The sequence below is a fragment of the Babylonia areolata genome, chromosome 26 (assembly GCF_041734735.1).
Source record: "Babylonia areolata isolate BAREFJ2019XMU chromosome 26, ASM4173473v1, whole genome shotgun sequence".
Classification (NCBI taxonomy): domain Eukaryota; kingdom Metazoa; phylum Mollusca; class Gastropoda; order Neogastropoda; family Buccinidae; genus Babylonia; species Babylonia areolata.
In genome coordinates this window covers 47,195,398-47,217,898 of record NC_134901.1, presented here as the reverse complement: position 1 = coordinate 47,217,898, position 22,501 = coordinate 47,195,398, and the positions used below count along the sequence as shown (strand labels likewise).

The following is a 22,501-nucleotide window of genomic DNA, read 5'->3' as shown; positions in this document are numbered from 1 at the left end:
ACAGATATGCATAATATTTTGACACACAACTCGGCTGTCGAAGGGATACTGCTTCCCCTTGAGAGGGCAAGTCGCCACGACCGAGTACGATGCATCGTTCTCTCATTCCTTTTCTTTCACGTGTTTCTGACTATATCGGTCATTTTACAAAACGTGAGACTGAACCATATCTAATAAAAACCGTGTTTATTCATTAAAAATGTCAAACATCTTCTGTGGCCCCAGAAGACAGTTCATGGTCTCAGCAGGAACATACATGCATCTTTAAACGACACCGACTCAGCAGAGCAGCAAAACGCGTTTCACCTGTGCCCTTCTTCACGAGCGCCGACGTTACTTACCTGTCTGCCCCCCCCTGGCCGGTAATGGTAGCGTCGGGAGGGGAGTGTGGTTGTGTTGGTGTCAGGAAGAAACGGAACGAGTAGCACGGCACCATCCCACCAACATCTGCAGGATTTAGGTCGCGGCACTGATTTCGGGCTTTTTCGTTGGACAGGCGACCATCTCAACGTAAGTACCCGTTTCTCTTTTTTCTCATAGTTGTGTGTTCAATGTCCATTCAGCCCAAATTACGTTTCCATCCCATTCTATTTTCACCGTACCCTTTTCGTTCTGTTGATGCATTGTAAAGCAACGGTGTTCATGTCTACACTATAAATAATAATCACTAGTCAGTTGATGCAGTTTTTCTTCCTGTCTTTATTCTTTGTAACATGTGTTTTTGGTTGTGCTGTGTGCAATGACTTTCCGCTGGGTGCTGCTGTGGTTTTTTAGTCTGAAATTTTCACGTTCACAAGTGAAAAGTTGCGGAATGGAATTGTCTAACAGTCAACCCGGCCGGGCGGCATTTTATCAGTGTTGATTTAGACATGAATTGCCAGTGCATGTCGATTAGTATATTACTTACATTAATACTGTGTATTCGATAGGATCTCGTTGACATCTGAAAAATCAGGTTAGGTGTATAAGCAAGAACTGCTAAAAATGGTTGGCGGTATTTTTAAGCAATATTTCTGCTGCAATCGAATCATACAGACTCAGTCCCATTTATCGGAGGGACTCAAGAGGTCATCGGCACGTACTGTCTATGTCCCTACCAGTTAGCCAATAACATCATGTAAAGAACGGGAATGTGTGAGCCGGGCATTACTTGATCAGATTATGAAACATGTTGCCATAAAGCTCGTAGAAAGTGAATGGCCTCGACAAATTCTTAAATTAAAACCAAACGACTAAATTCAATCCATCGGAAACTCATCATAATGCCGTGGACTGCCACCTGTACGCCGTTTGAAAGTATCCCACATGAACTTCTTGTATCGTCGTTCTCTTGACGTGGATAGACATAGTCCATACATCTCATGAAGTTAACTTGAATCATAATTAAGACCGTTTCGTCAGACTGCTTCCTTTGTCAAAAAAGGAGGGGAATTTGTTGTTTCAGCCTCTCTCTCTCTCCCTCTCCCTCTCTCTCTCTCTCCCACACACCCCTCTATCTCCCATGCAGTATACTCCATGTCTTTATGATTATGTACTTACCTTGAACGGGACAGGTCATTATCTCACACACCTGCCAAAATTCCGCTTGATTCAGCAACATAACTTCTCTTCCATGCGTTTTCCAGGTTCCGTATCTTTTGCAGGTGTTCAGTTGACACCTTTTGCAGGTGTTTGATACCTGCAAAAGGATTAAGGTGTCAGAATGGTTAAGACGCTCAGCTGCCAATACAGAGAGTCCGTGAAGGTGTGGGTTCGCTCTCGCCAGTGTTCCTTAGTTTGACTGGAAAATCAAACTGAGCGTCAAGTCATTTGGATGAGACGATAAACCGAGGTCCCGTGTGCAGCATGCACTTGGCGCACTGAAAAAGAACCCATGGCAGCGAGAGTGTTGTCCTCTGGCAAAAGTCCGATCTGATAGGCGCACAAATATATAAACATGCACTCAAGACCTAAGTACATCACGTTATGCTGCTGTCAAGCATCCGCCTTGCAGATGTGGTGCAGTGTATATTGATTTGTCCGAATGCAATGACAGATGTGGTGCAGTGTATATTGATTTGTCCGAATGCAATGACAGATGTGGTGCAGCGTATATTGCTTTGTCCGAATGCAATGACAGATGTGGTGTAGCGTATATTGATTTGTCCGAATGCAGTGACAGATGTGGTGTAGCGTATATTGATTTGTCCGAATCCAATGACACATGTGGTGCAGCGTATATTGATTTGTCCGAATGCAGTGACGCCTTGAGAAAATGAACCTGAAAACAAACTGATATGGTAGGTATGGGTAATTGCGATCAGCGTGTAATTCAGTGCGAGCGATTCGTATACCGCCCCCACTTCGAAGCGTTCTGAACGGTTGCATTTCACAATTTAACCTCTGCTTCGACCTTTTTCTAAAACTTTAATGAATATCCACTGGATCGTTGGCAATTAGGCATACTTACCCTACCTGTTTTGCGGCACGGATTTCCCTCCTTGTTCGTTTTAATACGAGAACTACCCCCACAAATTTTCTTACAGGACATTTTATTTCAAACAGCTAGTATTGTTCTCCTGTATTCATTTTAAGTAATACAATAGCGAAAATACTCCACGTGTATCAAAACGATCCCTCTTTTGCACAAGACACATCACGCCATTCCAATGGAAAAAAAAAGAGATAATCAAAATGCTTTTTTTTTTTTTAAAAGAAAAGAAAAAAAAAAGAGAATTGCAGAAAATGAAAGATTATCAAGGGATATCATTCCCATGCAGCAATTCCTTTGCAGACCTTGCAGCAATAAACATCATCCTTTTTTTCTTTTATTTCAAACCCGTCCTTCTTTTTTTAACCCCTTCTTTTTTTTCAAAGTTTCAGTTAACGATTGGGAGGGGGGGGGGGGGGTGAGGGGGGGTGTTCACGCTGCGAGACAAAATGATGAAAATCTCAGGGACTGATGCAGGAAGTGATGAGGGGAAGGAGGTAAAACACCACCTTTCTCCATTCACCATGATGTAGAATGGAGTGGACTGCATGTGTGTGTGTGTGTGTGTGTAGGGTGGGTGGGGAGGGGAGTAGTTTAGGATGCCTCTATCAGCCTCCCTCCCCTCCTCCATCCTCCGAAAACGGAGTATGGATGCCTCCATGACGGGGGTAACAAAGGTTATACACGTTAAATCCCACTCGTGCATACGAGTGATGGTGGGAGTCCCAGCCCACGAACGAAGAAGAAGAGGAAGAAGACGTCTCTATCATATTTTAAACTAACTGTTTAGTCCCAGCCCACGAACGAAGAAGAAGAGGAAGAAGAAGACGTCTCTATCATATTTTAAACTAACCGTTTAGTCCCAGCCCACGAACGAAGAAGAAGAGGAAGAAGAAGACGTCTCTATCATATTTTAAACTAACCGTTTAGTCCCAGCCCACGAACGAAGAAGAAGAAGAAGAAGACGTCTCTATCATATTTTAAACTAACCGTTTAGTAACTGGATTTGCCCTGAAACTGAGGTGTTATCTCAAGACATTGAACATGAGACATTTACTACATATCATAATCGAAACATAATGACCATTAAAAGTGTGTGCTGGTGTACCCAAAGGCGCCTGCGTGTGTGTGTGTGTGCGTGCGTGCGTGTGTTCTGGCGTGTGTGTGTGTGTGTGTGCGCGCGCGCGCATAAATGGACAGATTCCTACTCATTTGTTTAGCTTGGCTTCGTATGTTATGTTGTTTTGGTATAAATTTCATTGTTTGTCACACTTTTGAAAATAGTCTAGTTTATTCCTTATGCCATTTCAATCACATTTTAAATACTGCTTTTGGCTACGGAATGAGCACTTTCTCAGCAGATCACTATTTTTATTTTTTGACTCACTTGTTTAAACAAAGTGAGTCTATGTTTTAACCCGGTGTTCGGTTGTGTGTGTGTGTGTGTGTGTGTGTGTGTCCGTGGTAAACTTTAACATTGACATTTTCTCTGCAAATACTTTGTCAGTTGACACCAAATTTGGCATAAAAATAGGAAAAATTCAGTTCTTTCCAGTCATCTTGTTTAAAACAATATTGCACCTCTGGGATGGGCACAAAAATATTTTTAAAAAGGCAAATTATATGCAAGCTGAATTTACTGTTATATATATATATATTTTTTTTTTTCTCTCTCTAAACTTGGCACTTTGATCTGATGTTCTGACACAACAACAAGAGTAGTCATTTTTATCACTTTTTGTTCAAACAGGAACTTCTTTTGCTAAGCATGGAAGTTATATTTATTTTGCATGTCTTTGGTGCAGATAGAAAAAAAGGGAAATTAATCTGTGATTAATGCTAGGGGGCTTAATTTGCTTTAAATTGATCTTTCTCATCTTAAACATTACATTTTGACTCAATACGTAAAAAGCTTGTATGTTTTACTCTCAGTGTACAGGGATTTCACTATGTTCATTCGCCCAAGTGGTCTTTTTCGGAAAATACTAAAATCAATACGACGAGTGGACTTCATAGATCTGTTGGCTGACCCCTGAAGGTCATGGGCAAAAATCAATTGCGTACACATATTTATACATATTCAAAGCGCGTGCTCATATTCTTCGCGAACGTGAACGACGCCATTTTGTTTCAAGTTGTTGACCTGCCCGTTCAATCCTATATTCAATCGACAATACACGATAACATGTGATGGAAAGATGGAGAAGGAGACCGTTAAATATTTATTCAGAGAAAGATTTGCGAACGCCTCATCACTTACTGGATTATGCCCCATACTGCCATAAAAATATCCACAGAATCAGTCGGAATTCACAGTTTAAAATAATAAACCATGAGAGTTACTACCCTTGAATTGATGAAACGTAACTTGAAATTTCCGGTCTTGACTTTTCTCAAAATGAAGTCCGTTTCACTTCATACGACGTTTAGAGGTGCTTGTACTTGGCTCTACATGTTATTAGTTTAACAAAATACTCAATTTTCATATCAGCTTTAAAACTATAAAACTAGAACGAACATAAAAGAGAAATTGAATCGACTGTGTCAATGGGATGTAACTAAACTTGGATCTATCTAGATCCAGAGAAAACGGCTAAATGTTGCAGTGTGATTGCGGCGATAGCCACGTCTCCTTTACCGCGGACTTAAAAAGAATTTTTAATTGCCCTTAAAGATTTTTTGAATGCCCAAGATACACCAGAATAATATGATTTAAACAGCGTTCTCACTGCGAATACCGCAATCGATTTATCGCCCTTTAAAAAAGCATGTTTATATATTATATCTTTGAACATCTGTTAAGGAGCCACGATAGTGTAATGGATAAGACAGTTTCTTCTCACCCGAACACGCGGGGTTCGAATCTGCCGTTAGGACTTTTTTCCTTTCTTTTTCTTTTAACCCGAAGCTTTATAATAATAAATACAGAACACATTTTAACGATTAGATTTTAAAAAAAAGTGTATCACAAGTGAGTCTTGAAGGCCTTGCCTCTCTTGTTTCCAAATAGTTTCTTCTCCACCATCATAATCGAAAAATCATCATCATCATCATCATCATGATCGTTGTTAGACGATATTACCCGAGTGTAAAACTGGCAGGGTTATATTTAATCCATAATAATGCAATCTGGCATTTGAATTATTTTCTATATTCCCCGAGGGAAAAAATAAAAGCCGTGAATATCATTTTCAATCTGGGCAATCGACGTGAGTCGTTGGACTCTGGAAGTTCTGAGAACAGGATCCGGATCGAGAACTGAGCTAACACGTGCATTCCCATCATGGATTCCCCGACTGTCTCATTTTCAGAGAGGGGGTGCCAGGAGGTGAAACGTTGTTGCAACGAGAAGAGACTTACTGTTTGCAAACCACACCAGTTTTCTGTTAGTTCTGTTTACAGCTGTCACTTCAAAAGACCACATGATAACAAAGAAACGCCGCCAATGAATAGACTTTTACACTTTACAGTCCCCAACCAGTTTTCCTACAACAGTAAAGTGTTTGCCTAGAGGTGACACGTCCTCGGAAGCAAGAGAATCTGAGCGCACTAGTTTGAAACACTCGTTAGTATTTTCTCCAACTCCATTAGACCCTGAGCGATGGTCTGGACGTTAGTCATTCGGATGAGACTATAAACCGAAGTCCCGTGTGCAGCATTCACTTAGCGCATTCATAAGAACCCAAGGCAAGGGAACAGACATTAAACTGACGATCAACCAAGGCAACTAAAGGGTTGCCCATGGCAAAATTCTATATAACAATCCACTTTGATATGAAAGCAAAGACAATTGTTGGCAGAAAAATAGGTGGCAAAACAAAATAGTCATTCTTTGAGTTTCATCCACCCAACAAGTTTTGATTAATTCACACAGCACTCGCTCTGCTCTCAGGTCAAATGTTTACAGTTTTTGTTCGTAGTGTTCGGTGACTGGATTACCACCATCACAAATCCTTCAGAAACCATTACAAACACATTGTCTGTCAAGATAGAAATTAGACAGTTTTGTTTGATTAAATCATATGACACTGAGACTGATTCGAGGCTGGGTGGATAAGAAATCATGATCCACACCAATTTTGTTCGTTGGCTGCAAACATGAAAATAGTTTCTTTCATTTATTACCATATAAGGCTTATTGTGAAACTTCGTGCGGGTAAGGAAAACTCTCTCTGTATGTGTGTGTGTGTGTGTGTGTGTGTGTGTGTGTGTGTGCGTGTGTGCGTGTGTGTGTGTGTGTGTGTGAGAGAGAGAGAGAGAGAGAGAGAGAGAGAGAGAGAGAGAGAGATACTATGCATGCATGCGTACATGCTCGTGTAATAAAAGGAAAATATGCAACGCGTATTTCAAATCGTGTTAACTGTGCCAATTCTAAGATTGAAAAAAAAGCAACAAAAAAAAAAACAACAACAAAAAACAAAAACAAAACAAACAAACAAAAAACAAAAACCAAACAAAAACCCCCCAAAAACCTCATAAGTGTTCACTATTTCAACAGAGGAAGATAACCTCTGTTTATTGTACACAAATCAAAGCACCTGCAACTTAATGAGAGAGAAACAGAGGAGGGACCAGAGATGCTAGAAAACGATACAGTATCAGGCTGACTATCCTGTCCAAAAAAGCCTCATTTCACCCCCGCCTTTCCTGTAGTGCATCCAATTAGTTCCCAGCCTGGGGACGTTTTTTTTTCCGTCAGCATTTACACAGGTGCTTTCACGCTATCAGCGGTTGGATAGACAGGAGGCTCGTTCACGTGAGAGTTCAGGTTGCATCCTGAGGTAGATGAGTCTGGCACCTAACCACCGCCATGATAATCTGATGCTTAGCAACATCAGATCCTGCTCTTTCCTTTTCGTCTTTCACCTTCAGGTTCCTGCAACCTTCAGCCGCTCCGGATCCATAGCAGCCCGACAACATTCGTTTCCCGGAAAAAAAACCCCACACACACACACAGTTATCTGGCTTCGACACGAGCTCAAGGTAGTGTGGGAGATAGGGAAAATATCAAAGATGTCAAGCACCTGTTGATGGCTTTTGTTTACCTAGTCTGGCTGGCTCCACCATCTGTTGTTCATGATTCTCGATCCCCTTGCCTGTTTTTCCAGTCTCCTTGGTATATATAAATCAGGAGACGCTGGTCACAGCCCCAGACAGAAACTGGAGTGCTCGAACATCGTGTGCTTGTGGAGAATCGAGTCAATGGCTTAAGTTCAACACTTGTATTGCCATCATACTTTTATCGTCTAGTTGTTTTTTTTTCCAAAGATATCCCGATAGTTTTATTTTTCTTATTCTAGTTTGACTGACATTCGGAAATAATACCAGTATTTTGGTATTTGGCGTTATATTTTGATTCGTGGCAAACTGGTGTCGTCTAACAGGCGTGTGCACATCGACCTGGACATCAGTTTGAAACTTTAAGTATACTATTCAAACAGGAGGTATTAAAAGGAACTCTGCCCTTAGTTTGAAATTTTAAGTATACTATTCAAACAGGAGGTATTAAAAGGAACTCTCCCCTTTTTTGTCACAGGTTAATGATTGGTGTGTGCTGCAGAAAGCACACAGAATGTGATAGTTCGTCTTCTTTGGCATTTACTGGAACCCTATTGTGCCTGTGTAATTCTGATCTGAAAGGACCTACCAACCACGTATGAACCTGAACCAAATGCACAAGCAATTCAAGTTTTGTGTCAGATTAAAAAAAAAAAAAAAAAAAAAGATTGGCGAGCACCTCATTTTTAACGATTTAAAATCATCTTAAAAAAATAAACAAACAAAAAACCCAAACCCACACGCAACTGACGTGTGATATTGTAGAACTGTGAGTTATGACAGCATGTTAAACAGCTGGCATACACAGTCTCAAGCTTCTGGAATTGTTTTTTTTCTTTCTGGTACCCAAGTATCTGGATCAACTGGTTTGGTTTTTTTACCATTATTTGGCAATGATAAATAATGATGGGGTACTGCTATGGAGGCTCTTTTATGTACTGGTGTCAACCAAGCTTGAGAGATAAAGACACCTACACCGTTGGAAAGAAAATTTTGGCAGTTGAAAAACAAACAAATGTCCTTTAAAGGAACACAATGGGACCCCAGCCTCTTATCTGTATGCTCAGATTGTGTGTTCAGAGTCAAGGTCTCACATCTGTATATTATTCCCCACCCTGTCCATGTGCTACTCTGTCATGCTGAAGAGCAACTTGCGTTCATGCAGGTGTTTTAGCGTCTGTGGTGAACAGGTGTATGCCAGTTTGCCATGCATATAGTGACTTGCCATTCATGCAGGTGTTCTTTGGTGAACAGGTGTTTTTCATGCCTAGAGTGACTTACCGGTCATGCAGGTGTTTTGTGTCCATGGTTAACAGGTGTTATTTCATACCTAGAGTGACTTACCGGTCATGCAGGTGTTTTGTGTCCATTGTTAACAGGTGTTATTTCATACCTAGAGTGACTTACCGGTCATGCAGGTGTTTTGTGTCCATGGTTAACAGGTGTTTTTCATGCAGAGTCACATGCTGTTCACACAGGCGTTTTGTGTCTGTGGTAAACAGGTGTGACTTGCCATCGATGAAGGTGTTTTGTGGTGAACAGGTGTTTTTCATGCATAGAGTGACATGCCGTGCATGCAGTGTTTTGTATGAGGTAAACGGGTGTCTGCTAGTTTGTCATGCATATAGTGACTTGCCATTCATGCAGGTGTTCTGTGGTTAACAGGTGTTTGTCATGCCTAGAGTGACATGCTGTTCTTGCAGGCGTTTTGTGTCTCTGATACACAGGTGTGTGCTGGCTTGTCACAGGTGTGTGCTGGTTTGTCATGCCAAGAGTGACTTACCGTTCCTGCAGGTGTTTTATTGGTGTGGTCAACAGGTGTTTGTCTGTGTGTCATGCCTAGAGTGACTTGCCGTTCATGCAGGTGTTTTGTGTCTGTGATAAACAGGTGTGTGCTGGTTTGTCGTGCCTAGAGCGACTTGCCGTTCATATAGGTGTTTTATGTCTGTGATAAACAGGTGTGTGCTGGTTTGTCGTGCCTCGAGCGACTTGCCGTTCATATAGGTGTTTTATGTCTGTGGTGAACAGGTGTTTGGCTCGGCGGGCTGTGCTAAGGCCTGACATTAAAGATGGCCATCGGACGCAGCAGATATGGTCCTCCTTTTACGGTAAGTAACCAGCATGTCTGTTCAGCCATGTGACGTACGCTACCACTCATCGTCATAATCGTCATCTATAGGGCACCACTGAACTACAGCAATGATAGATTTGGCTCTAGCTACCACAGCACACTAACCAAACACTTCACTGTGTTGCTTCTGGAGTACTGGACAGCTCATCAAATGTTATGATGCATCCATACTGATCCCCTCTATAACTCTTGGATTTTCCTCATTACTTTGTATTGTGTTTCTTCCACTTTTTATTTTATTTTATTTATTTCTTCTCACTATAGTCTTTTTTGTGTGTGTGGAATTGGGGCTGCTTTCCACGGGGACAAGGCGCCGAAACATTGCACCACCCATTTTGTTTCCGATTGGTTAAAAAAACAAAACCAAAACAACAGAAAAGGATAACGGCAGCAGATTTTGAAAAGATAACACTTAACCGACTTCCATTCACGACATTATTCTGTTTAGTTTCTTTTATTCCTCTTTCGTCACAGTTAAAAACATGTGATCTGGTAAAAGTTTTATTTCGGAGACTCTAACACAAAAGAAGTATACTTCATCAAGTTCACTTGCAATTGCCGAAGTCCTGAATTAATTCAAACGGTATTTTCGTTCTAAAATCACAACATATAGTTTTTAGGGAACAAGACAACCAGAACCCCTTATGCATAGTCCTGTTCTGTTACAAGAAGAACTTAATTGGAGGCCATCCCTGGGGTACACCTTTTAAAACCCATATATCAGTTCTGTCCCCCTCCCTCTCCTCCCCCCCCACCCCCCTCAACAGTTTCTTGAAGGACTGTTTAAGTAAGGCCACTGGATATTGTTACGTGACCATACCTTTTCTCAGCTGATGTTAGCGGCTCTTCATATGGTCCGTTGCGCTGTTTGATCGTTTGGCGTACGTGTTCACTCACACTTTGCATCTACTGTTTATTGTCTTGAGACAACGCCTCATTCCCAGGGCTTGGAATCTTCTTCCCAATCTGCCGCGAGGGTCTATGTCTCGCATGGATATAGGTTCATCTCCTTGCCCATCTCTTACTGGAACACAAATGAATTGCTTGTTTGTGGGAGTAATTGTGTGCCTAACTGATAATTATGTGGGTGGGTGGAGTTGGGGCTGGACGTGTTTATGTGATTCAGTATCATGTGAATTGTTTTGTTTTTGTTGTTGTTGTTTGTTTGTTTTTAATGGAATTGTAATGACTTAACTTTGCTTTTTATTGGGATGGGAGCTTGTGCAGTGGTGGGGATGGGTGGAGGCAGTGGGGAAAGGGAAGAAGGCTTCGGAGACTGGGGGTGGGGAGTGGGACACGGATTTACACAAGATTATTCAACGCACCGTGTGTTAAAAAATAGCCCTCGTAGCTTCCAAGCATTGAGCTTAAACACACACACACACACACACACACACACACACACACACACACACACACACACACACACACACACGTCTGTTTATGGCTCATTGCTTTCAAGTTTGCAGTGGTGCTGAGGCAAATAACAGCAGTATGTGACTCATCGAGATCCTCCAAAGCACCGGAAATAAAGGGGGAAAAACTTTATGAAGTCTCCCGTCATGGGGATGTGTTCACTGGCTCGTTTTCTACCTGTATATAAGCTTTCGTTTTCTGCATACATGACTTGATAACAGATACTGTGATAGATAAACAAGAAATACGTTTCAGATATCCAATGTCAGTTGTCTGTAATGCACGTGCGCGGAAGGTACCGTCGGGGTGGAGAGAGAGAGACAGAGACAGAGACAGAGACAGACAGACAGAGACACAGAACAAAATGTCTATTTTTTTTTCTTTGCTTGGATCCTGACAAATTGACGCTCACTGATGCCAAGTTTCATAATCCTCCACTTCAAAGTCATGGCCATAAAGTGGATACATTTAACAAAAAAAAAACAAAACAAAAAAACAAAAACAAAAAACCGGCTGTTGAATTGTACATTTGAAAATCTTGGCCCAGTCTTAACGTAGTTTTGCAGACAGCGACAAATTCCCATGAAGTGGGCGGCCTGAAGGAAGCCAGACGGCATTGCTCCAGACTGCCTACCTTCAGAATCAGCCATATTAACTTATGATTCACCACACTTACTTGGTCGCACCTTTCCCCACCACCGCTTACAGCCATTCCAGTTCACTTCCAGCTGTTTTCTTCAGTTTACAGCAGATGTGCGTGCGTGCGTGAGTGCGTGCGCGCGCGCGCGCGTGTGTGTGTGTGTTAGAGAGAGAGAGAGAGAGGGAGAGAGGAGAGCGACATTGTAAGAGAGAGAGAGAGTAAGAGAGAGAGAGAGAGAGAGAGAGAGAGAGAGTGTGTGTGTGTGTGTGTGTGTGTGTGTGTGTGTGACAGCACCCCCGTTCTCCACGTCTCACACAAGCATTCCTATCTGCTTTGTCACTGCTGCTCGTTTTGGCACTATTTGTTTTCAGTTTTTGTCGGTAATGGGCACACTGGTCTGCTTGTCTGGTACCAAGCACCTATTCCCTTAACTGCAAATTTAGATGATTTTTTTTATTCGGTAATTTATATTGATGGTTGTGATGTTTTGATGACCGTGCTGTGGTCATCAACGAAAAGAGATAATGCTGACTTGACATGGAGACTGTTAAAACTGATCCGTTACTTTCCCCAAATATATTAGATTGTCAGAATCTGTCAAACTAATAGATGAACTGGAGTCTTTCCAAACTACGTTAGTACAATGAACTATAAACACGACTAGAATTTTAAGCTGTGTGTGTGTGTGTGTGTGTGTGTGTGTGTGTGTGTGTGTGTGTGTGTGTGTGTGTGTGTGAAGAGAGAGAGAGAGGGTGAGATGGAGAGAAAGAGAGACTGATGGAAAGAATCAGAGAGAGAGAAAGAGAGAGATAGATAGAGACAGAGAGAGGCGGTGAGTGGCAGCGAAATTTCCACTACTAGTAGTGGGGCTAATCCAAGCATAGTGAGGGAGAAGGAAGGGGGTTGCCAAAGACATCTATGGATATTGCAATGCAAAAACACAAATATTGACTTCAGATAAATTTCACAAAGTCTCCATACATATTTCTTCAATCATCAACACGTAACTCCTTTTTCCTGTGAATGTATGTTCGGCTCCAATCGCCTACGCATGTTCACTGATACATCGCCACCTGCATCATCTATTCATCTGTCTCGGACGCACGCACACACGCACGCACATAAATACTACACAAACACAACTTGAATCCAGTGACACTTTCCAGTATTTTCTTTACCCACCCGTCTCAGTCTCTGTGTTCTCTCCGAACTTTCACCCTTTCTTCGACTGAACTGCAGAACAGATTGCCAGACTGAGATGATTCAGAGCAGAGAAGAGAAGTTCCTGTGTGGGGATGATGAAGCTTCTGGCTGGTGTACTGAGGTATGTAGTGGGAGCGAGGTGGAAAAGCCAGGAATGCACGCATCTAGCAGCGCAGGCGCCAAGCAACGCTGGCTGCAGCAAACACATTCGACAGGAATGTTTGGGAAACTTTTTTTTCCCCCTTCCTCCTTTTCTTCTTTTTCTTTCTCTTAAGTCCCGGCTTTTATTTAGTTCAGGTTATTCTTGCCTCTAGGAATGTCACTTACTGTGTGATATCACAACAAGACAAAAGCGCTGACTCTGTCGTGGACAAAACCCCACCCATCTCCACACACACACACACACACTCACACACACACGCACACGCACACACGCACGCACGCACACTGACACATACACACAAACACACACGTGCTTGCCAACACACACACTCACACACCCCCAGCCCCCGGCACCCCCGTCGACCCCCCCCCCCCCCCCCCCCCCCCCCCCCCCCCACACACACACACACAGAGTATGCACACGGCCATCGGAGCAAAGAAGAAATGTTCACGTTGTGATATGATCAACATCTTGCCCATCGCAGTCTCAAAGGCAAAGCGATCTTTGCACGAATGATACAGAAATCAGTCAGTTAAACCGAAGGCGATAAGAATATTGACTGACAAAAACACGAAGCATAAGTAAGCTATTGTTTTTTTGTTGTTTTTTAAAAAAATATTTATTTATTTATGTACGCTTATAGTTGACTCCATCCGAAGTTGTTGCACCTTATACATATTAGTAGTAGTAGTAGTAGTAGTTCTTTTTTGTGTATTGATTATTCATTCACCCTTTTTTTTTCTTTTTTTCTCTCAAGGCCTGACTAAGCGCGTTGGGTTACGCTGCTGGTCAGGCATCTGCTTGGCAGATGTGGTGTAGCGTATATGGATTTGTCCGAACGCAGTGACACCTCCTTGAGCTACTGAAACTGAAACTGAAACTGAGGAAAGTGTAAAGGAACTGACAATTCAAGTACATAGAACCGGAAAATGAGCTCTCTGCATGCCCTAGTAAACATGGCCTACCGCCGTGTTGTGATCAGATGACACAACTGAACGGTCATGGCCATCCTTCATGTGCATTTTCCATCATTACTGGATTGATTAACGCAGTCCAAACTGAAAGACACAGAAAAAAATCCCACACGGAAGGCCAAAATTGTCTGAAATTTGCCCCTAACGAAAACCAAACATCACACACACATACACTGGCACACACTGACGTACGAACGCGCGCACACACATGCGCGCGCGCATACACACACACACACACACACGCACGCACACACACACACACACACACACACACACACACACACACACACACACACACCGGCAGACGCAGCAATGGCTATTAACAAACGATCACAAAAAACTCAATAAAAAATCATCTCATTGGGGTCTTTAGTCTTAGTTACTCATATGTTCTTAATTAGGGCCCCACCATTTTAATAACATTGATCAGAGAATCATTCACTCAGGCTACAATGGTGAAGAACCAACCAATATCTCCGACTGATATTCTTGCCAGCGGGCACGACGACGGATAAATTTATCTCACGTATGTTGTCTTTGCCAAAAACCGCGCTCCGATAAATAACGATGCAGCCTGCCCGTAACTCGGGTGATACGATGGTGCGCCGAGCGTCAGTACAACAGAAGCCGGTATTGTCTGCACACACACACACACACACACACACACACACACACACATATATATATATATATATATATAACCTATACTCTCTGTTGTCTGTGCGAGACAGAGCTTGGCAGTATTGTCGTGGATTTGGCTTGGGAGGAACGTGCTGACGTTGGCATCAGTTCACGTACAGCGGCAGGCATAAGTATGTACACAGACAGGGACCACAGTTCGTCTCACCTTCACCTGCTGTTCAACTCTGGACACCTTGCGGTCAAACAGGCTGTAGAATAAGCTACGGTCAACAACTTACACTCAGTTCCGAAAACATTCTGCCACCTCGTAACTCTATTGATTTCACGGGTACCGAATTTTAAACCTGTTTGAAATTCCCGTTCTAGTCCGTTCATCAAAAAATGTTTGTTATTGTTTCAAAGTGCCGTCGTGGGAAAACTTGACTTGAGGTGAACCGGCCAAGAAATAAGGGTGCGAAATAGACAGGTGTGGAGGAGCGGGTGGTCCAAGTGTACTGGCACACACACACGTATTGACTGTAGAGAAACCGGTTACCATACTTTTAAAGTGTCCTCCCCCTCCCCCCCACTCTCTCTCTTTCGTACCTATGTACATTAAAACAAGTAAAATAGAGCTTTATTTTATTTTAAAATGTCGGCGCACAAGCCTTTGTCAAAATGATGCAGCCCAAACATTCATTTTGGTGGTAAACTCGTCACAGAAACGCAAAGGAGCAGTACTCTTCAAAGCACTCTCGGTTCCACAGCACAGTGAGCCGCTCGCTCCGGCCAAATATGCCACGGCAGCAGCGCTTCAGTCTGAGCGTCAGTATCAGCAAACTGGTATCGCCTGGCACGCGCACGTGAACACGCACCAGCATTCACCAGCACCTACAGACAGGCGTGCACGCACGTGCATACACCACTGACATCTACACAGGTCAATGGCACACACAAGACACTTTTAGGAGATACTGATATGAACGCGAAGTTCCCGAACATGTGCCTTTTCTTCCGTCCATACATGATGCATGCACAAACACCCACCTGCCCACGCACGTTCTTAGGAATATCTAACCCAAGCGCACGTCCATAGTTCCCTACGTCTCCCAGACAAAGAAAGAGAGAGAGGGGGGGTGAGGGGGAAGGGAGAGATACAAATACACACTTGCGTGCGTGCAAGTGCACGTTCATATTCTTAAAAAAATATGTAATCCGAACGGCTCTCCGTCTACATTTCCCACATCTCACAGATAGAGAGAGAGGGTGGGGGTGCACACGGCGGTCTAGAGAGAGAGAGATGAGAGAGAGAAGAAGAAGAAGAAGCAGAAAAAGAAGCGAGGGAGGGAGGAAGATGAATAAGATATTGCCAGGTACCGATGGTTTTGGTGTCACTTTTACCTTTTTCACGGACGCGTGTAAAACAGAGCAGAGAAGACGATTATGGAGACAGGTATGGACGATAACAGTTACAAGCAATGCAAATGCTTTGCCACTTAGCTTTGGCAGAAAGGTCCGAGTAGAATAAATCAATAGTATTGACCAACTGTTAAGCCGGAGCGCCCCACACTCCACCTCTCCCCACATTTATCGCCGTCCGTCCCTTAAAAAAAAGCAGGAATTATCGCCCTGTAACTGAATCTACTGTGACACCACGGACCACAAATATTACTATCTCCTGACTTTTCATGAGACCTGTCCGGCACTAACCATCAATAATAAATTGTGTACACCATCACCACCTCCACAAAATAGACAACAAAATCAGTTTCAGTTTCTCGATCAGGCGTTACTGCATTGGAACAAATCCATTATCACTACATCACATCTGTTAGGCAGACTGCTGAACTGAAGCAGCAGAATCCAACGCGCCAGTCAAATTTTGCCGAACTGAGGACAACTCTTTTGTTGCCATGAGTGCCAAGTGAGTTCTGACCACGGGACCTCGGTTTATCCGAATGATTAGACGCTCAGTTTGATTTCCATTCAAACTTGGAAGACAGGGCGACAGCGAGAATCGATCCCAGGCCCCCACGGTTACTGTATTGGCAGATAGGCATCTTAACCATTATGCCACCCTTCTCCTCGGGCCAAGCAACCAAGGAAAACAGCAACAGCACAGTCTCCGAGGACTTGGCAGAGGTTCTGATGAACAAAACTAAAGACACAGTGACCGCTAAGTTCTGGGGCAAGATGCAGAGACTGAGGTGGAGGGGGATGGGGAGAAGGTGGATTCAAGGAGCTAACAGTGTGTGCGTGCGTGTGTGTATGTACACGTGTGTGTGTGTGTGTGTGTGTGAATGGCAGCAGAAATAAATATTGTGCGGGTATAGACTATAGAGTGTCCGCTTCTCCGGCAGTGTTGGCAACGAGCCTGGCCGACAGGTGCGACTCATCACGGAGAGAACGTACATTACAGAAGGGAGGGTGGAGGGGGGGGGGACTCATCATGGAGAGAACGTACATTACAGAAGGGAGGGTGGAGGGGGGGGACTCATCATGGAGAGAACGTACATTACAGAAGGGAGGGTGGAGGGGGGGGGGACTCATCACGGAGAGAACGTACATTACAGAAGGGAGGGTGGAGGGGGGGGACTCATCACGGAGAGAACGTACATTACAGAAGGGAGGGTGGAGGGGGTGGGGGGGACCGATGCAGACAGAAAAAAAGGAGGAATCGGATGTTGATTCATTCACAGACGTTGGCCTGTCATGAAGTGGTGAGCGATCCCATACACATCAACAGGAAAAATGACACTTGAAAGGAGGAGAGCGACTGACAAAGACTGACGAGAAGAAGAGGACCAAGTGCATGGGCGGGGTGTTATTATGGCTTGTTATTTACCCCGCGGGGTGTTATTATGGCTTGTTATTTACCCCGAGAAGAAGAGGACCAAGTGCATGGGCGGGGTGTTATTATGGCTTGTTATTTACCCCGCGGGGTGTTATTATGGCTTGTTACTTACCCCGAGAAGAAGAGGACCAAGTGCATGGGCGGGGTGTTATTATGGCTTGTTACTTACCCCGCGGGGTGTTATTATGGCTTGTTACTTACCCCGATAAGCAATGCACTTCGTCAAGATTTCTTTAGTTCTGAAATCAGATGATACAAGCTAGCAGCATCCGTATGTTTAACTTCAAACGAGTTTAGTTACTGACGTGCGTGTGTGTGCGCGCGAACGTTATTATTTTCCTCTCCCAATCAATTATTCCCATGGCCATCGGCAGGGGGTGGGTGGGGGTGCGGGTGATTGGCTGCCCCCGCCCTTTTTCCACCTTACTCCGCGCTTTTTCCCACCTTACTCCGCGCTTTTTCCCACCTTACTCCGCGCTTTTTCCACCCCCTTTTCTTTCCCCTGGCGAACGATTGACGTCATCGAGTGGGAGGATTTGGCAATGAAGAATCAAGGGAATGAGGAGGGGCTGGGTGAGTGGGTAGGTGGAACGCTTGATGCCAAGTGCCAAGAAGAGTTAGTGCCTGTGTTGTGCATCCGTTTCTAGTGCCTGGCACCTGTATATGTGCTGTAAGTTCCCAGGCCCGGTGAGGTGGGTCCCCACACTACACAGCTCCCAGAACTAAAACTGCCCACGTCAGTGACTTCTGAGATGTCGCTACAGCCACTTGGAGGAGGACAAAAAATCACATCTTTCAGTTAGATTGGCTTCTAATGATTATTATTATTGGTTTGTTATTTTGACAACAAAGAATGAATTACCTGACGCTCTGTCAAATTACGCTACTTCAGCAGAATTGTATGACTGATAACAGACAGGTTCCATCGCCCTTTGGGACTCTGTGTGTGTGTGTGTGTGTGTGTGTGTGTGTGTGTGTGTGTGTGTGTGTGTGTGTGTGTGTGTGTGTGTGTGTGTGTGTGTGTGTGTGTGTGTGTGTGTGTGTGTGTGTGTGTGTGTGTGTGTGTGTGTGTGCAGCGTGCCGTGGTCTGTGAAAGATCCTCCCTCTCTTACTAGTTTATTTGATATTTCCATAGGAGGCTACTTCTATGTCCACAGGTTGGCCAAGTGGAATAGTCAGTCCAAAAATGATGTGGGTTGTGTGTGTGAGTTGGGTCAGGGAGAATGTTTTACACGTGACTGGTGTTAAGACCTTTGTTTTCAATTCTCATAATAAGTAATTGTTCACGGAAATAAAATTCAGTTAAACCTGACGCATTGGCAGTAAGAATGACTATGCCAGAATAGCTTCAAAAAGGACTGAATATCGAAACAAACTGTTATTCCCCCTTCTCTTCCTGTGTTTTTTTTTTTTTCTGTCTGCCTCACAGACACACACACACACACACACACACACACACACACACACACACACACACATTCAAAATACACCCACTCACCCAGGCATACACAGAAGGATACCTTTTAACTCGTGTGCCTGTTGGTTACAGTACACATCTACACCCGTATCATACAAACAACCACCCCACCGCTTGTCCATCACTCTCTCACAACTCTTTTGGCAACGTGCCTGTTACCATGGCAACCGTTCTTTTTCCTCTCCTGCCTCCACACCCATCTCCGAACCAGCCCCCTCAACTGACGCATCACACACAACCACAGCGCCAGCGAGGCCACCAGTGATTTTTCTTCACGAGTTCTTGGCAACGTTCGCTTATATCATGGGAGGAACGAACACACTCACAGACCAGACAAACACACAGGGCTTCACTGGCTTGGGTTAGGGTTAGGGGTGTTGGAAGGAGATCAAACATGTATGGTGATCAAAACCCGCGCGTCTTTTTAGTCATGCTAGCGTCATCGACAAAAAGAAAAAAGGTTTTCCCCAAAAATAAAACATCAGGACAAGGCGTGCGTTATCAGTGTTCTACAAAAACACAGAGATGCAGACACACAGGCACACAGAATCATATACAAGAAAGAGAGAGAGAGAGAGCGAGCGAGAGAGAGAGAGAGCGAGAGAGAGAGAGAGCTTGTGTGTGTGTGTGTGTGTGTGTGTGTGTGTGTGTGTGTGTTATGGGAGGGAAGTGGTTACCATTGCATTTGCCTACCTGTCTTATTTTATTTTATTTTTAACACCCTCTCCTTCTCTTGGTATTCCTGGCATTTTCACAATTAGGCCATTACGTTTCAATGATACATACATGACAGTTCTAGTTTCTATCCTTATCTTGATGCACACTTCAGGTGTGTCACGGTTGTTGTTGTTATGATGATAGTGATGATGATGATGTGTATTTCAGACCACGAAAGGTCACTCAGTGCTGAAGCAGAGGAGTTACACTATGCCCTCCCGGACCGCCCCGTCCTCCACCATGCCTCGCGCATCGAAATATGGTAAGTAGCAGGGGTCACACTATGCCCTCCATGACCGCCCCGTCCTCCACCATGCCTCGCGCATCGAAATATGGTAAGTAGCAGGGGTCACACTATGCCCTCCATGACCGCCCCGTCCTCCACCATGCCTCGCGCATCGAAATATGGTAAGTAGCAGGGGTCACAAAAAAGGAGACAACAACAACGTCAGACAAAAAACAACAACAAACAACAAAAACACTTAAAAGCTGAAGATCTCGCAGCCTTCCACGACTATTGGGGGGCAGTGAATTCATATCAGTTGGGATTAGGGCTCGGCCTGGAAAGGCGAGGGCCAATGCCCCCCCCCCCCCCCCCCCCCCCCCTTCCGTTCTTAAACATCCTGAACCGAAGTCATTTACACTTTGGTGGCGTGAGGAACGTCGGAGTAAACTTTTAGTGATTAAACAAAGGCAGAAAGAGAAAAAAAATGCCGAAATAGCCCGCGAAAATAGAACTTGCACCTCACAACCAAATAAAAATACCAAATTTCAACTGCAGATATAGGTGAATGATAATGGGACGGGTATAAAAACAAATAGGTGAATTGACCGGAAGGTAAGATAATCAAATCCATCATTGTCGAGGTGAAGAGGACAAATCACTCATTATCGTTTGGCAATATCATTGTACTGTATTGTCTTGTATTGCATTGTTTCATGTAAAGTTTTGTCACAACAAATTTTATCTGTGTGAAATCAGGGCTGCTGTCCTTTGGGAAAGCGCATCGCTACAGTGCAGGGCCGCCATGTTTTTTTCTGCATGCAAGTGTACTTGTTTTCATATCAAAGTAGATTATTCTTCAAAATATTACCAGGGACAACCCTTTAGTTGCCGTGGTTTCTTTTACGTGCGCTAAGTGCATGTCACGCACAGGACCCCAGGTTTATCGTGTGTGTGTGTGTGTGTGTGTGTGTGTGTGTTTACGATTTGACAGTAGCTGAGGAAAGAACATATCAACATCGGGACAAAGCTAGAAACCAGTCAATGTGGTTAAGTTCCCACCGCCATTTACGGCCATCGGGGCGGTGAATTCATCTCATCCATTGTGTCTAGGGTTTGGCACAGGAGGACGTGTTCCTTCCGCTGTTTTAACCTTCCCCAAACGAAGTGAGGTTCTCATTCACACCTGGGTAGAGAAAGGGAAAGTGGAGTAAAGTGCCTTTCCCAAGGACACAACACCGTGCCCAAACCGGGCATCGAATCCTGATCACTGGAGAACTCTGGATGAGAAGTCCAACTACTAACCGATTCTGCCACGACGCCTATGTCGATACGTGTCCCTGGTAAACGCATACGTCTCAGCTACCAGCTGTAATATCCCTTTCATATGTAAAATGGCGGAAATCCCGCGAGTGGCAGATCAAAATGCTACACGCAGCTGTCCTGAATGTCAATGAAGGATGCCGTAAATATGCGTAAATGTCTTGGCTGGAGGTGGTGAGTCTTTTTCAACAGACAAGGTCTCAGCTGCCTGGGGTGGAAATCCCAGAGCGCTACATGTAAATGTCTCAGTTGCCAGTCAGACCTGTTAAAGGTGAAAGAGTTGGCTGCCATGGGAGAAAATCTTGAAGGTGAAGGTGAGCTATAGATAAACAGTTCCTTCGTGAGTCCGACCACGTCCAACTTGAATGTCAAAGGCGAGAACCAGACATCGGGGAATGTCTTGGCTGAAAGGAGTGACAGACATACAATGAGATGCTTTGAAACTCTCTCTCTCTCTCTCTCTCTCTCTCTCTCTCTCTCTCTCTGTGTGTGTGTGTGTGTGTACCTTTCACGCATGACGATGAAATAAATACACAAACAGAAAATAATGCACATTCACACAATCCCACACCTACAATTATGAGAGAATGATTTGAGATACATACAAACATGTAAACACACTCCTTCAACATAACCCATATGCTCACTACATGCTATTCATGACGTTCCCGTGGTGCCACAGAAACACGGGCAGAAGAATACTTGCTCGCGGACCGTGTCAGCAACGTCAACTATCTTTCGAACGCTCTGATGGACGAAGGCTATGACACGGCCATGAGATCCAGGGGACGCGACCAGGCACTGCTGAAGGAGGCTACGAACGCTATCGTGAGTAAACCGAGTGTCGCTCGCTTTTGTCTCTTGTCCGCAGTTCTAATGACATGCCAGGACCTTTGAAATACGCCGATTGTCTACAAGTCCCGGATCATTGGTAAACGCCCAACTTTTTTTTTCTCTCTCTGCTACACATTTGCCTCTTGTCCGTGTTCGAATGACATGCCAGGTACTTTGAAATACGCCGATTGTTTTAAGTCCCGGATCATTGGTAAACGCCCAACTTTTTTTTTCTCTCTCTGCTACACATTTGCCTCTTGTCCGTGTTCGAATGACATGCCAGGTACTTTGAAATACGCCGATTGTTTTAAGTCCCGGATCATTGGTAAACGCTCGATTTTTTTTTCTCTGCGCTATACATGAATGAAGACTGTAGTATCCTACCTTCGCCATTTTC

At 44.0% G+C, this 22,501-nt stretch overlaps 1 protein-coding gene across 1 annotated transcript in view; it reads left to right on the top strand.

The window, feature by feature from the left end:
• Positions 1-352: 352 nt before the first annotated feature.
• Positions 353-22,501, top strand: part of LOC143300338 (uncharacterized) — a 49,084-nt gene continuing 26,935 nt past the window's right edge. Inside the window, exons 1-4 of the mRNA XM_076613939.1 lie at positions 353-510; positions 9,557-9,636; positions 19,893-19,986; positions 21,953-22,098. Coding sequence (XP_076470054.1) covers positions 9,598-9,636; positions 19,893-19,986; positions 21,953-22,098 — 279 coding nt within the window. The 5' untranslated portion in view covers positions 353-510; positions 9,557-9,597. The remainder of the gene's footprint in view (positions 511-9,556; positions 9,637-19,892; positions 19,987-21,952; positions 22,099-22,501) is intronic.